At 33.2% G+C, this 16,272-nt stretch overlaps 1 protein-coding gene and 1 pseudogene across 1 annotated transcript; one reads left to right on the forward strand and one right to left on the reverse strand.

Moving 5' to 3' along the window:
- Window positions 1-4,839: 4,839 nt before the first annotated feature.
- Window positions 4,840-5,385, reverse strand: LOC148577414 (uncharacterized; annotated as a pseudogene).
- Window positions 5,386-5,993: 608 nt separating this feature from the next.
- LOC107607733 (protein IQ-DOMAIN 22-like) lies at window positions 5,994-15,725 on the forward strand. Its single transcript, XM_088503324.1, has 4 exons — window positions 5,994-6,622; window positions 12,763-12,963; window positions 13,926-14,003; window positions 14,667-15,725. The coding sequence occupies exons 1-4, from the start codon at window positions 6,215-6,217 to the stop codon at window positions 15,411-15,413; spliced, it is 1,434 nt and encodes a 477-aa protein (XP_088359450.1). The 5' UTR covers window positions 5,994-6,214; the 3' UTR covers window positions 15,414-15,725.
- The last annotated feature ends 547 nt before the right edge of the window (window positions 15,726-16,272 follow it).

A 16,272-nucleotide genomic window follows, 5' to 3' on the forward strand; every position in this document is an offset into this window, starting at 1 on the left:
TCTCAGACAAGGGACAAGGCCATGGCCTTGTCTGCAATGACTACGCACAATACGAGTTCTTCTCCTTCTTTGGGTTGAGTCAGGATTGGTGGCTGGCTCAAGAATTTTTAAAATTTTAGAAGGCTTGCTCACATTCTTGAGACCATTGGAATTGCTTTTCTTTCTTGAGATTGGTGAACAATGGCAGGATTTCAAAGCCGACCCGGCCAAGAATCTAGACAAGGCTGCTAGACTACCATTTAACTGTTGGACCTCTTTTAAACAGATCAGGCTTTTCATTTCCATGATGACCCTATATTTGTCTGGGTTGGCTTCAATGCCTCTTTGAGTGAGCATGAATCCTAGGAACTTCCTGGCTTCTACGGCAAAGATGCACTTTGTGGGATTTAATCTCATCACGTGCTGCCTTATCATGTTGAACACTTTGGTAAGGTAGGATAGCATACTGGCTTCTTTTCTAGTCTTTACAAGTATATCATATACGTAGACCTCCATCAATTTCTTGAGGTGGGATGAGAACATCTTGTTTACTAACATTTGATAAGTGGCTCCTGCATTTTTCAACTTAAAGGGCATTACCACATAGCAGTAGTTTATCCTAAGATTAATGAAAGATGTCTTCTCTTGATCCGGCTTATACATCGGAATTTGGTTGTATTCCAAATATGCGTCCATAAAAGACAAGTATTTGTAGCATGAGGCCGAATTTACCAGAGCGTCAATACTAGGAAGTGGATATGGGTCCTTGGGACAATTTTGTGGAGGTCGATGTAATTAATGCACATCCTCCACTTCCTGTTCTGTTTCTTCACGAGCACCACGTTAGCAAGCCATAATGGGTATTTTACCTCCCTTATGAATCCGACTTCCAAAAGTGATCAGACTTGCTCTTCAACGACTTCTGCTCATTCAGGGCTAAGCTTTTATCATTTCTGTTGAACAGGTCGGAAGTCAAGATAGACAGCGAGCCTATGGCTCATGAGGACGGGGGGTGGATTCCAGGCATGTCGGAAGCTTTTCAGGTAAAGATATCGGAATTTTCTCATATGAGCTTAATAAGGTCTTGTTTTAACTGTTCTCCGGGTTAGCCCCCACGTTGGTTATTTTTCTGATTTCATCTCCAATCTGGACTTCCTCGATCTTTCCTTCCGATTGGGCTCTCAGTTCTTTCCGAACTCGGACACCTCCAAATTCTATAGTGTTGACTTCTTTTTCTTTTGTATACCTTCGTAAGTTCAGGTTTTCATTGTAGCATCTTCTTACTAGTTTCTGGTCTTCTATTATAATGACTATCCCTCCAGGAGTAGAAAACTTCATGCAAATATGAAAGGTAGAGACTACTGCAGTAAGTCGATTTAGTGTTGTCCGACCTATCATAGAGTTGTAAGCCGATGCTACGTCGACTACTATGTAGTCTATGTCAAAAAAAAAAAATTTTAATTATATTTTCAGAAATATTGTACTCGATATATAAAACAAATTTATTGTTTATTACTATAAATTATTAGAAATTATTTTTAATATTTTTAAGGATAAATTATAAATATATTTGTTTTATTATACACCTATTTAGATTATATTTTTAATTTTTTAAAAATACTCTAATATCAATAAAAAAAAAGAATTGACAAAAAATATTAATCGAAGAATATAATAATAATTTTATATGATAATGTGTTTTTCTTTATATAAAATATCAAATATCGATTTTTAGGATAACAATAAAAGTTCCCCGGAAGAAACTTGGTAGTAAAGGTTTTGTTAATAGCAATAGAATAGAGAAAAGGAATTTTTTTTATTGAAAATGCAAAGGCTCTTGTTAATTGTTATTTTGATAAAATATTTATACTTTCATATTTTTCACAAGTATTTGTTAGTATCTTAAAATATTTAACTAACATATATTTTAACGGTTTAATTATTCTATTAATTTCTATAGTTTCTCTAAATTTTTAATTAGATCCTTATACTTTTTTTCTTTTAATTCGGTTCCTACACTATTTTTAATTTTGTAATTACATCCTTTTCATGTTAAAATTATACCAAAATACATGAGGTCAAAGACTTAGTTAAGTTTTTAATTATAAATATTTTCAATTTGCGAAATAATATTTAGTTAACTCTAATATTTTTACACTAGAAAGGACTTAATTACAAAATTAAAAGCAGTGTAGGAATCCAATTGATAGAAAAAAATATAGGGACCTAATTAAAAATTTGATGAAACTATAAGGACTAATAGAATAATTAAACCTATTTTATAAGAACACAAATTAAAATTATTAATTAAAAATTATAAAAAAATGTAAAATTAAATTTCCTAATGATTTTTAATAATTATTGATCATTAATATTTGGGTTGGGTACGATTTTGGATTCTATGGTTTTAACTCAAAAATAAAATTCATCTCCAAAGTGTTTCTTACATTCGAATTCGTCTCTAAAATTTAATTTAGTTTTAAAAATCGTTCTTTCTCTAAATTTTAAACAAAAATATCCTTTCATAAAAATACCGTACCTTTTCTCTCACTGTTTTCATAAATCCATTATTTTTGCACACTCTGCAAGAAGAGATAAAAAAAACAATAACAACAACAAAGCAAACAGTCTCAGATAATCTCAAATTTAACATCAACAACTAATTAAAATACTCTCTTCAGTAGATCTAAACATTCTCACACCCAATTGATCAACCTCACAGTGAAGTAAAACAAAATGGAAGGAAGACAGAAAATCATTATTGGAGGTAAAGGTAATATGAAAACAGAATAAATTGAAGGATAGAAGAATTTAGACAAGGGTGATGCAGCCGATGAATCTGGAAGCTTTGGTGCATTTTTGGCGAACAAGGGCACAACAACCGTAGTAGCATAGAGATCTCTCAGAATAGAGGGATGCAGGACTAGAATAGCATACGACGGTGACAACAACACTCCTCCGTCAACCCCTTTTCGGTTATCTCTCTCTCTCTCTTTCTCCGCATGATGTCCCTTTCTCTTCATCCCTCCATCGCCGCTGCACCCTCCTCCTTCTTCATCTCTTTATTCCTCCTTCAATTCTTCACTACTATTTGAGTCCCTTCTCTTTCTCAGCCTCTCTTCTCGCTTCTTTCTTCAACAACGACGATGATAACAACACCTTGACTCGCCGGCATTGCCTTTCCCTTCCTTCTCCTTCATCCTCTTTTTCTTTCTAGCTTCTCTCTCCCTTTGTCTTTGTCTTTCTTTCTTCTTAGAGGTATGTGTGTTGAGTGAGATGTGTGGGTGTGTGAGAGAGAGAATTGTGTATATTAAGTAAGCGGTATTTTTGTTCAAAATTTAAAAGAAGAACAATTTTAAAACCATATTGAATCTTAGGGATGAATTCGAACGCCAAAAAAAAAAATTTTTGGGGACGAATTTAACTTTCTAGTTAAACCATAAGGATCAAAATCGTTGTTACCCCTTAATATTTGTACAACTACAACCCTTGTAAATTGATCCCTATTTTATTGGTGCGCTAGGAGAAATATAGGAAACCAACTCTATATACAACTAACTTATTAACATAGCTGCCAACTTTAAAAAAAAAAAAGAAACCTGATTTTAAAATTCCAAAAAACATGCGCCATTCTCATTCCCTTCATCTCCTTCCAAAAAACGTAGAAGTTGTAGCGTGTTGCATCGCCCTCTACTGCTATTTTTCTCCCTCTGCGTCTCTTTTTAATAGTTTTGGATGTTTCTTTTTTTTAGGTTTTAAATGTGTCTTTTTTTAGGTTTTGGATATTTTTTCTTTTTAGGTTTTCGATGATTTTTTAATAGTTTTAGATGTTTCTTTTTCTTAGTTTTTCTCATGTTTCTTTTTCTTGTGTTTTGGAAGTTTCTTTTTATTATGTTGCAAATGTACTTTTTCAATAATTTTGGATATTTTGTTTTGTTAGGTTTTTGATGTTTTTAAAATAATTTTAGATATAATTTTTTTTTACTAAATTTTGAATTTTTTTTGTTAAGTTTCGGATCTTCTTTTTTCAATAATTTTAGATTTTTTTTCATTTTGTTTGGCTTTCGATTTTTTTTAATATTTTGAATATTTTTTATTAATTTTTAGATATTTTTTGTTAGGTTTTAGAGGTTCTTTTTCTAATAATTTTAAATGTTATTTTTCTTGATTTTTTAGACATTTTTTTAAACAACAAGATAAAAGGAAATATAGCAAGACACCTGCGAACGCAATGATGACAACAATAAATGGATGAACTGGCAATGATATTCTCTGGCAATATGAACAGAATCACAATTTTTTTATGCATCGTGATTGGCGGAGCAGGATTCGACGCAACAGAGACGTTTTTCCAATACAAAATGGCTGAGGATGATGACAGAGATGCTTGTGACAGCAAAAGAGTATTCCGGTAGAAAAGAGGTGATGAGAGGAAAAAAAGAAAGAATTTTAGTGTTTTTTTAGTGTGAGAGTAGAATAGTGTCAAAGTAATTTTGGGTAATGAATTTAGATTTTTTTTTAGTTTTTTAACAGACTTTTTTGTGAGTTAAGTCTCAAAGTAGTTCTTGAAGTTGCACTCGAGACTCAAAGTGGTCCCTGAAGTTAATAGTTACTCAATTTTATCCTCGAAATTACACTCTGGGACTTATAGTAGTCCCTCAGGCAGTTTTCGTCCATCACTGATCGTCGAAAAAGTGAGGTGGACTGTTTCCTACCACGTGGTAAACGAAATTTTTTTGTTTGTAATCTGGTCCCTTTCTCCTTTTAAAACCCTAATCCCCAAATTTTATTCCCTGAATTATCTTCGTCATTATCTTCTTCTTCAACCTCTTTCTCTCTTTTCACTTTCAAATCCAATCATCAATGGCCTCTATTATATAATCTGTATTCCAAGTCATTAACACCACCATCCTCATCTTCCTCATCTTCATCAAATTTCTCATCATTGCTCAGAATATACCTCGATCTTTCAAGCCTCATCGCTTTGTCAATCTCCTCCAACAAGTCCATTAGTGACTTTATCACTGACTGTGCTGCCTCATCTTCCTCTCCCTCTCCAACCTCCTCCCTTGCAGCAGCCGCCTCCGCCACCTCCTGTGCCGCAACCGCCTTTCTTGAGATTGTGTCCTATTGCCATCCGCACATAACCCGTCTTCGCCGTCCTACTCTTCGTCGTCGAATTTGCTCAGGAGCGTCACCACGTGCCCTTTCCAGAACGGCTCTGACACCATGTCGAAGGAGTTCTGTTGCGAAAGCTAAGGCCGGAGTAGCATGCTGCTAGCAGGGGCTGGTTCCGGACGGGGAGCTGTAGTGGGTGGAACTCCGGCGGAAGAAGGTGGCCTTGACTGCGAGTGAAGTGGGAGGAAAGACGAGGACTTCATCAATGTTATCATTGTTGTTAGCCATGTGGTGGTGGTGGTGAGTTGAATCGTGGTCGTTAGAGATTGATTGAAAGTGTTTGAGAGAGTTAAAACATTGTGTATGATAAATTGAGAGAATTAAAAAATTGTGTATGATAATTTGATTGATAATTTGTAAAATTATACAAAATTTATTGAATTCTGTTTTGTCTTAGTTATGAAATGATATTTTTTCCTTATTTTTAGTATTGGTACTAGTTGAAAGTACTAATTGAAAAATTTATACGGTGATTTATTATGTTTTTGTTAATAAATAATTATTGGTATTTAATGATTGAATTTGAAAGAGTGATAATAGATAATACAATTGAAAAAAAAGAAAATAAAGAAGAGAATTCAAAAAACAAAAATTAGAAATTAGAAATTTAAAAATAAAAGAGATCACATTACAAACAAAAAAAAATTTCATTTGTTAAGTAAACTATTAACGTGTCAATGTAACAGAGTCTGCTTCAACTTTTTAATGACCAATAAATAGAAATTATCTAAAAAACTATTATAAATTTTAAAATATAATTTTAAGATGAAATTAAGCAACTATTAATTTCAGATTATTTTGAACTTCCTTTTTAACTCCTTTTTAACATCTGAATAGTTAACTCGTGTTGGTTAGTTCTCTAGTTGATTTCCTAGCATTATTGTATTGGATTTGCTTACTTCTCCGTGTCACAGTTCCCACTGCGAGCTTGGATTGACGTTCCATAATCCATACTATTACCTTCCTCTCTATCTATATATTACACTTCTCTGTTCTCACTCACTAACCGCATCTTCTTTGTCAACCCCTCTTTCTCTCTCTCTCTCACACACACACAATGGGGAAGGCATCAAAGTGGTTTCGCGGTCTTTTTGGTCCCAAGAAGCAACACCTACCGCAACCTTCACAAACACATTCTACTCCTTCTTATTCCGTAACTTCTTCTCCCAATCCAACTAAACACAAACGAAGATGGACTTTCGTCAAATCATACAGAGAAAACCACCACCACCACCAACAACAACAACAACACGTGGATGCTTCTGATCCTGACAAGCACGCCATCGCTGTTGCCGCTGCCACAGCCGCAGTCGCTGAGGCTGCCGTCGCTGCAGCTCAGGCGGCTGCCGCCGTCGTCAGACTGACGAGCAGCAGCGGTAGGTCCGCCAACGCTGGAAGCGTGACCGCCGCTAGTAGCCAAGATTGGGCCGCCGTTAAGATTCAATCCGCCTTCCGAGGATGTTTGGTTAGTGTGAATTCATACTTTAATCGCTTCTTCTTCGTTTATTAAGTATAAAAAATTAGTCACTACTTTTTTTAATCTAGCTAGCTAGCGCTATAGTTTACGTTAACATATTCTCAATTTTTCTATTCTTCTTTTTTCTTTTTACCTGCTTATGTTTCTAGTTTGGTTATTAAGAGTGGAGCGGTTCCTTTCCTTGTAGTCCTGTTAAGCGTTTGTTGTGTTATGTCTTTTTGCGCAAACTAGTGCACTGATAAAGTTCTCTTTTTTAAAAACGTATCTCTCACCATTCCTTTTCTTCCTAATGCACTACTGTGTATGTATTTCCTTCTCTTTGCTTAGATCGATCGGAATCCATTATCAGCAGTAGTAGTAGACTACTAGTATACGTAGGAGTAGCAGCTTTCTTTGCTTTTATAGGGCACTCATTTATTTCTATAAAGAGAATTTCTTTTGATTTGAGTCCTCTTAATTAAATATATTTCCCAAACAAGGTTGTAATTATTTACAATTTACAAGGTCTATAATTTGCTATGCGAACCTAATCCTCATGCTATATATAACGTAGCATAGTAGTATTGTTTCAGAATTCAGACTCTGTACACAATTGTGGTATTTGTAGTCGAATATAATGATTCATCTTTATCTGATATCTCTTCACTCGTTACTTCGGGTTGGGGACAATGTTAGTGTAAAGTTCTAAAATTTATAGACTTATAGACTATAGTATTGTTTAACTTCTTCTGTTTTAAATAAAAAATATTTTATATATATTAAAAATCAACAACTAAATTAATTATTTTATATTTTATATTTATATATAAATATATATAATCTAAATTGATTTATGTATAAATATATATAATTTAATTTATTTTTAATGTATATATATCAAAGATTGATTTTAATTGATTATTGTATCTTATTTTATGGAGTGGGTAGGAAAAGTAAATGGAAAGATGGTACTTTCATCAGTTCATGTATGAGTAGATACGCAAAGGGAGATTGTGAGCATGATTAATTATTGTACATTTATTTGTACTTGACGAGGGTCTAGTGTATATTGTATTCCACACAAGGGTGGGACCGATGGTCTAGTGCATGTGTTTGTTTCATTTAATATATATAAGGTAATATTAGGAAGACAAAAAATACAGCTAGAATTTGTCTTATTTAGTATTATTAATTGTTACAATAATTAATAAATGTTAAATAAGACAAATTATAATTATTTTTGGCTAATTTTCTTTGATTATTAAACATTTCCGATATAAATTATTATATATTTAGCCAATAATTTATAACTTAAACGATATAATTTCTCAATATGTTTACGTGTTCAAGTCTTTCTATTTTTAGTAAAGAAAGTTATTATGTATTTATATATAAAATATAAGTATATACATATTTAATTTATTTTTTATATATATTATATTTTAATATATGTTTTTTATTAATAATTATTTTTAATAGTTAATTTTATTATACATGTGGTATTAATAAAAAATATTAAAAAATTATTAAAATTTATTATTTTTTATCATTAATTTTAATTATTAATTTAATTTTTTATTTTATTAATTTAATAATATATTTTAATTTATATTTTAAATATTAATAATTAAATAATAATTAAAAACAATAAATACAGTCCTATTATTATTTTTTTTTGGTGTACCGGTCCTGTTATCTTTTTGTATTAATATTAGTAGACTAGTGGTCATCTGTGGTGAGTGTTAGAGATTGGTTGATTTCCCACGTTGGGCCAAATTTTTGTGAGGGAAGCAGGTATAGAAAAATCTTGAAGATTAACAACTTTGTTAAATTTTGGCATGTAGTCAATAAAAAAAAATGAGTTATTAGATAGAATTTCACATCAATCTTACATTATTAAAATTATCATTAATAATTATTTAATAACTACAAATCAAAAAAATTGCTAGCCCTAACATTCATTCTCTTCAATGTTGTTGTGCATTCTGCCCCAAAAGGCAAACGAAAAAGAATTCTTCCTGCGGTTTCGGTAAAATTATGAGATGCTTTACCCTTAGCCTTTTCGTTCTGTGGGGTCACACAGATGCGATCCGATATGAAAGCCCCTTCCCCTGTTTTCCTGCTCTCTTCCCGAAAGTGGAAACAAACTTTTTCCTTTTCTTTTTGTTGGTTTCAAAATAAATGTTATTTTAACCTATCATATTATATTATTGGAAAAAAAAATTCAAATGAGCCAAAGGTGTCTCATTTTTATCCAAATCTGCCAAATGAAAATCTAAGACATCAATCCACCAGAACACAATATTATATAATTCGAATCAATAGAATTCGAATTAAGTTTACACATAATTCGAATTGATTCAATTCGAAATACTCCCAAGCACAATTCGCACATAATTCGAATCAACTAGCATCGAATTATGCATGCATGGTTCGAATTATATTAAATCGAATTACGTAGAGAACGTGGCTTAGGGCAGTTCGAATCGAATTGATTCAAATTACTCTCATTTGCTAATTCAAAGTAATTCGAATTGATTTAATTCGAATTACGTATGTATAGTGCGAATGGAGTTTATTCGAATTACTGTGAGGCATAGCTCTATATATACAAGGTGTAATCTGAACACCTGCGTAGGAAGTTAAAAACGGTACTGCATTCATGAATGATTCTAAAAGGCATGAAATTGGTTGCAAAATTGAAAATAAATAAAATAAGGTTAACTAGTATAATACAATGGTGGTACCTCGAGGCAAGGGGCCAGCTAAACGCATCATACCCAGCAGGCCTAAAACCAGGAAACCGCCAAAAGATCCAATACTGAAGTAACTGTAACGGCCCAGCTAACTTCACGACATGTCTGTTGGCCACTCGGCACATGCACCGGTACAACCATGCTAGTGCCGCCGACCCCCAACTGTAGCCACCCATCTCCTCAAGTCTAGCAACGAAGGGTAGCCATCTGATGTGTATACGATTGTCGGACTTGTCGGCAAACAGCTGGGTGCCCAACAACATCATGATGTAGGCACGGGCAAAGCGACTAACTGTCTCCTCATCGGCCCCGTCGGGGCACTCTCCAAAAGTCTCCTGGAACCAGGTGCAGTTCACTGCGAACTTTTGAATTTGGTTTTCAGGAGGTAAAACACCGAGCAACTCATGGAACTACTGCCAAGCTGGCCGGCCACCCTCTATGTATATGTGGAAGTCTGTCAGGAAACCACTGACGTAATGTCCGTCCACTGGCAACCTTAGCTGGTACGCGACGTCCTGAAGTGTGATAGTGCACTCTCCGAATGGCATGTGGAAGGTGTGCGTCTCAGGCCGCCACCTCTCGACGAATGCACTCACAAGGGGCTCGTCTATTCGGAACCATCTGTCGTTCAGTCTCGCAAAATAGTATAATCCGGCCATCTGCAAGTACGGAACGTACCTATCATCAAGACGCATCCCCTGCTGCCGCCGCATGCTCGATATGCAACGCTGGAGCTGGGCATTAGATGAACCGCATAATTAGAACAAATTAAAATACCACTAACATATACAATTCACGCCATAAAGAACCAACAAAGTAATCATGCAATAGTAGATATATTAAACCAGCGACCAAAATTGCATGCATAAACCGCTACCCTAAACCACTAACACTAACATAAACCACTATAAAAAACCATTAACAAAAACCACTAGTCTATACCACTATCCTAAACCACTAACAATAACATAAACCACTATAAAAAACCATTAACAAAAACCACTAGGCTAAACCACTATCCTAAGCAACTGACAAAAACCACTATCATAAACCACTAACAAATACCACTATCATAAACCGCTATCATCAACCACTACCTTTAACCACTAACAAAAAACACTATCAACAGCGCAATATCAGAAACAACTAACCTCGTCGTTGATCACCCCAGCGATATGAGCAACTCCATCCAAACGATAAAGCCTCCCCGGATCGTCCCCCATCGCCTGAATATGGCGCTCCGGTCTTTGTCGGCCCGATTGTTGGTCGTTTTCTCTGAGATTTGATGGGGTATGAGAATGAAAAAGTGATTCGAATGAACTTGGTTCGAACTCCTTATATAGGTGAAACCCTTGTAATTCGAATCAACTCGATTCGAATTACCTATTGAACCCAATAACACGTAATTCGAATCAATATGATTCGAACTCTATACGTGTACCCTTTTCCATGTAATTCGAATTGATATAATTCGAACTTGCCTTTTATAGTTTCAACGAATTTGATTCGAATTACTCACGAATTTTGCATGCATAATTCGATTCTAGTTGATTCGAATTACGTGCGAATTGTGCTTGGGAGTATTTCGAATTGAATCAATTCGAATTATGTGTAAACCTAATTCGAATTCTATTGATTCGAATTATATAATATTGTGATCTGGTGGATTGATGTCTCAGATTTTCATTTGGCGGATTTGGGTAAATATGAGACACCCTGGGCTCATTTGGGTTTTTTACCCTATATTATATGTATATTAAATCAATCCTATTAGTTAACCAATTAGAAATGTAACTAATTACGGTTAATTAGTAATTTTATTTTTAAATTTTTTTAGAGAGAATATAAATTAAACTAAATAAGAAATATTCAAAATTTAAATAAAAATATTCAAAATCTAAAAAACATCTAAAATTATTATAAAAATTTTTAATTAAAAAAATTTAAAACGTAAAAAAAAAAACATCCAAAATGTACTAGAAAGAAACATCTAAAACTTAGCAAAAAAGAAATATCTAAAATCATTTTAAAAATTTCAAAATTTAACAAAGCGAAACATTAAAAAAAACATTAGAAAAAGACCATCCGAAAATTAAATAAAAAACATCTAAAACTATTTAAAGAATTATCGAAAATTTAAAAAAAAAAGAAACATCCAAAACATAAGAAAAAAAATTCTTTCTTAGGATAAAGAATCATAAAAAACTAGTAAAATAAAATTCAAAACTAAAAAGAAGAAGATGCTTGTTGCATTTGAATGTGGCGGAACATGATGTGTCTAAGACAAAAGTTGTTGCGTTCAGGAAGGAAGGACATCAGCAATAATCGACAAAACTGCATTCATGAAGGGAGGGCAACAGTGGCATTGCGAGTCGTGTTGCAGGAATTGTCACACGCGATTGGGGATGGACGAATATGGAACAACGCCATGGAGAGACACCATGGAAGGGGAGGACATAGGGGTGACTGACAGGCGTAGTAAAGATGGAGGACGTATGGGTGAGTGACACACACATTGGCGGAGGAGGGAGGGCGCAGTGTGGGGTGCCAAATGTGTTGGATGGGAAGGACGCAGAGGCAAGGGAGGATGTAGGTGGAGGGACACGAATTGTCAATGGAGGTCACCACTTCGAGGAGGAGTGATTGAAGCGACAAATCAAAATAGGAGTTGATGTTGGGTGGCGCATGTTTTTGAACCTAATTCTAATTTTTTTAATTCTAAATTTAGAACTTTTGTAAAATTGTTCAAGTTAACTGTATGTATAGTTAGTTTTTTAGATTTTTTCATATTCAATATTAATAAATAAATTATATATTATATTATATTAAAAATCACTTATTAAATCAATAAAATAAAAATGTATAATAATTAATTATGTAGTTAAATTTTAATGTATACCTAATATTTTTTTTAACTAATCACAGAATTAATATATTAAAATAATATATTATGATATCTTATATTGACTCAATTTTCTTTTGAGAAATGATGTTTATGCTATTTTTTAATGGTATAAAAGATCTTTTAACAAATATTTTTAATACCAAAAATAGAATAAATATAAGTAAAATTTACAAAATAATAATAATAATAATAATAATAATAATGCGTATAACATTTGTTTATTTTTTTATCCAACCTTGTGGTGGAGATAGAGCCTCTCCTAGACCGTGCTAGAAAACAAAAAGAAAAAGGGAGTTGTTTGACCTTTAAACCAAAGATAAAATATTAGTTGACCATCCTAACAATATAATGATGGAGATGTAGAGAAATGATTAAATTTAATGATGGTTTAATAATTAATAATTGTTTTTTGTTAAATGTTTTGCTAGTTTATGTTTACGAGAGGGAGATGAATAATGAACATTGTGAATTACTGAAATACTTGGTAGGCAAGGAGAGCATTACGGGCACTGAAAGGATTAGTTAAGCTTCAAGCACTTGTGAGAGGCCACATCGAAAGAAAGCGAACAGCACAACAGATGAAAAAATGGCAAGCACTTTTAAGAGCACAAGCTAGAGTCTGTGCTCGCAGAGTTCATATCCTTCAAGCCCCAAATTCCACTTCTAAGTCATCTTCCTGCCACCTTCATGTAAGTATATCTATATTCTTATTAACTTGCTCTTTCATTTAAAAAATAAAAAATGTTTTATGTACTTATTCTGATGTATCATGGTGTTGGAGTAGAACTTGAGAAAGACATCGAGTGACCATAATATTGCCCCCAAAGATTTTATAAATTAAAAGTAGTACATATACATGCTCGTGTATGGTGATTGAGTTGTCCGAACTCGGAAATGGATCTTTGCAATTGTTAAAAAAAAAATTAAGGAGGTAGAGTGTGATCCCTAACCTTTCAATACTTTTTTTTTTGATGTTTTCTTTTAATTCTACTTATAAATTAACAGTGAAAGATCGCACTTTGCTCGCTCAATTATTAAAAAAATTCAGAGAATTCATTTCCAACTTTAAAGTCGGTCAATACAGTGAAAGCCAGGTCCACTTGCACCAAAATCTAAATAAATACTAATGAATTTACTAACTTATATTTTTATTTCTGGCACTTTTTGAGTAAAAAGATTCAACTTTTTCTTAAAAAAATATTTGTAGAGTCAATTTATTTCCAATAAAATAGATACATTCCGAGAAAGGAAAAAGTCTAAGAGTACATTTATATATCTGTATTTTGACCTCTCAAAAAATTTCTCAAGTTGTGACGTTGTCACAAGGGTGTGCAGATTCATTGTGTGAGATAAAGATGTGTACAAATTACATATCTTTCCATGCATGTGTTAAAACTTTTTTTATGCTTTATTATGGTACACTACACATATTGTTAATGGCAATCTTTTCCATTGTGCCACTTCTGTTGAAAGTGGATAATTAGTCTGATTTTGTTTGTCATAACTTTGATATAATGGCCTGGGTACGAAATAATTGACAAATTAGTTTGCATCTATGGAGATTAACGTCTATCTAGTTATCCAGGATATCACATGCTTTAGCATATTTGATGTTTCTAATGTACTTTTCTTGGTATGATCATTTACACAGGGGCCAGCAACACCAGAAAAGTTTGAAAGCCCAATCAGATCTAAGAGCATGAAAGATGAGCACTCACCATTGCTTAAGGTATTTTTGTTTTTGTAATTTTTTTTTGGTCTTTTTACAACACAGCACAACACACTCATTGTCACACACACTACACTACATGGGTTCTTCTATTCCAATTATCTATTCATTGGCATCATCAAACCAAATGGATTTAATTTGACTACATATTAGCCTAAAGAATTATATATATACATATACGATTTACAAGAAAAAAAACTTTCAATAATTTTGTTTATATTCATCTTTTATTTTATACATAATTTTTCTAATTTGATTAATATTTAATTTGTTATTTCAATTATGAAATTACTATAAAAAGTCGTAACAAGTTTTAACACAATAACTTTTGTTTTTATTTTATATAGCTATGTACACACCTTTTATAGTAAACATTATTATTTCGGCATCAGTATTTTCTTAACAATAAATATGTTGTCCGTGTTTTGTTAATTAAAAAATAATTTAAATATATAATTAATTAATTACAAACGTAGTTTTGCATTGGTGTCAGGAATTTGAATAACATTATTGGATAACGATTATCCAATAATTTGAAAATCTTAAAAGCACAAGCATTTATCTAGTGTTGCAAAACTCTTTTGTGTTGTAAAATGCAGAGTAATTAAATCTTATGGAATTCAATTTATCTATTAATGGAAGCATGCATTTATATTATTGTAGAGAAATGGCTCCAAATCATGCCTCCAGCAGGTCCATGGTAGTAGCGGGCAAGAGAAATGTAGGAACAGATCAGAAAGGCACATAGATGAACTAACATGGAACCAAGAAAAATCATCAATGAGAACCTCTAGCACCACCAATGGTGACAAAAGTGACAAGAACCCTGAAATTGATTCCAGAAGATCACAAGCCACGTCATCATCAAGACGTAGGAACCTCTTTTCCACCACCAACAACCATGTCTTAGTTTCTGATCAGCATTGCATTAGTAGCAAGAGTTACACCACAAGCAACAACAAGAAGGAATCATCATCAGTGATATCTCTTCAATCAGGCCCAAGCCCATCTTGTGAGGTCCAGTCTCAGAGCCCAATGAAGCCCAATTGGGTTGAGGAGAGCCCATTATGTACAGCCGAAAGCAGCCCCCAATACCTATCAGCATCTTCCAAAGATAATGTACCCAAAAGAAGCCCTTTTGGTGGGTCAAGGAGTTATATTTGTCACTATTCTGATTACCCAAGTTACATGGCATGCACTGAATCTTCAAAGGCAAAAGTGAGGTCTCTTAGTGCCCCAAAACAAAGGCCCAACCAATGTGATAGGTCTAGTTCATCTAATAGGTACTCACTCAATGGATTGGGTTCTCAGAGGCCTAATTATGCTTTGCAAGGATGCTTCGCCAACAAGGGTTATCCAGGTTCTGGTCGTTTGGACAAGCTTGGAATGCCTGTGGGATATAGATTCTAATCTATTCTTTAGTTATATGGGGTTATGTTAAGACTAGGGTTTTAATTTAGGACCTTATTAAATTAACATGTGATCTTCCTAACCACCCTTTACTCGTTGGGCCTTAAGAAACTTAACCCTCTTCTTCATTGAGGTTTAATTAATTATGTTAGCATTGGAAATCTGAAATACTTTTAGGAAGTAACGGTTAAGTGATTAGAATGAGTGTAGGACTTGTGTAAGTGTGAGTTCTTTCCATTTCCTAGAATGTAATAGGCTAATATCTATGTTTTGGATCGACATATATGTATCTATCTAATCTCACTGCTTGGATTTGATTGTTTGATGGGAATTTTTATCATAGCCTTAAAGCACTAATTGTTTTTGCTTAGCAAGAAATTCTAGGAAAATAACCAAAAAATAACAACTATTGTTAACAACTATTTGAAAAGAGTGGACGAGAGGTGTATTTGGATAGTATGGATTCGACTCCTCTAAAATTATATTGTTACTAAAAAAAAGTACATCATTAAGCACTTTTGGATTAAGATAGTGGAGCTCATAAATAATAAATGTTGAAATTTAAAAGTGATTAAAGTATCACTTTACTACTTTACTAGCATTATCACTTTAGAGGATCTTTTTTCAAATAGTATAATATCAGAGAGAGTAGCTCAAAAATCTTGTGTAAACTTATTAATCGCACATACATTCTCTAAGCAAAGATACAAGGAAGATATCATGAAAATTAGGATTTAAGCCGAGTATTAATCAACTCTTAACATGCTTATTACTATATTTTTATTAAAATAAAAGTATTAATACATATACAAATTTATGACATGGTGTTCAAACTCTTGAAAACTTTTAGACCATGATG

Source organism: Arachis ipaensis, chromosome B1, assembly GCF_059453495.1.
Source record: "Arachis ipaensis isolate K30076 ecotype BB chromosome B1, ASM5945349v1, whole genome shotgun sequence".
NCBI lineage: Eukaryota > Viridiplantae > Streptophyta > Magnoliopsida > Fabales > Fabaceae > Arachis > Arachis ipaensis.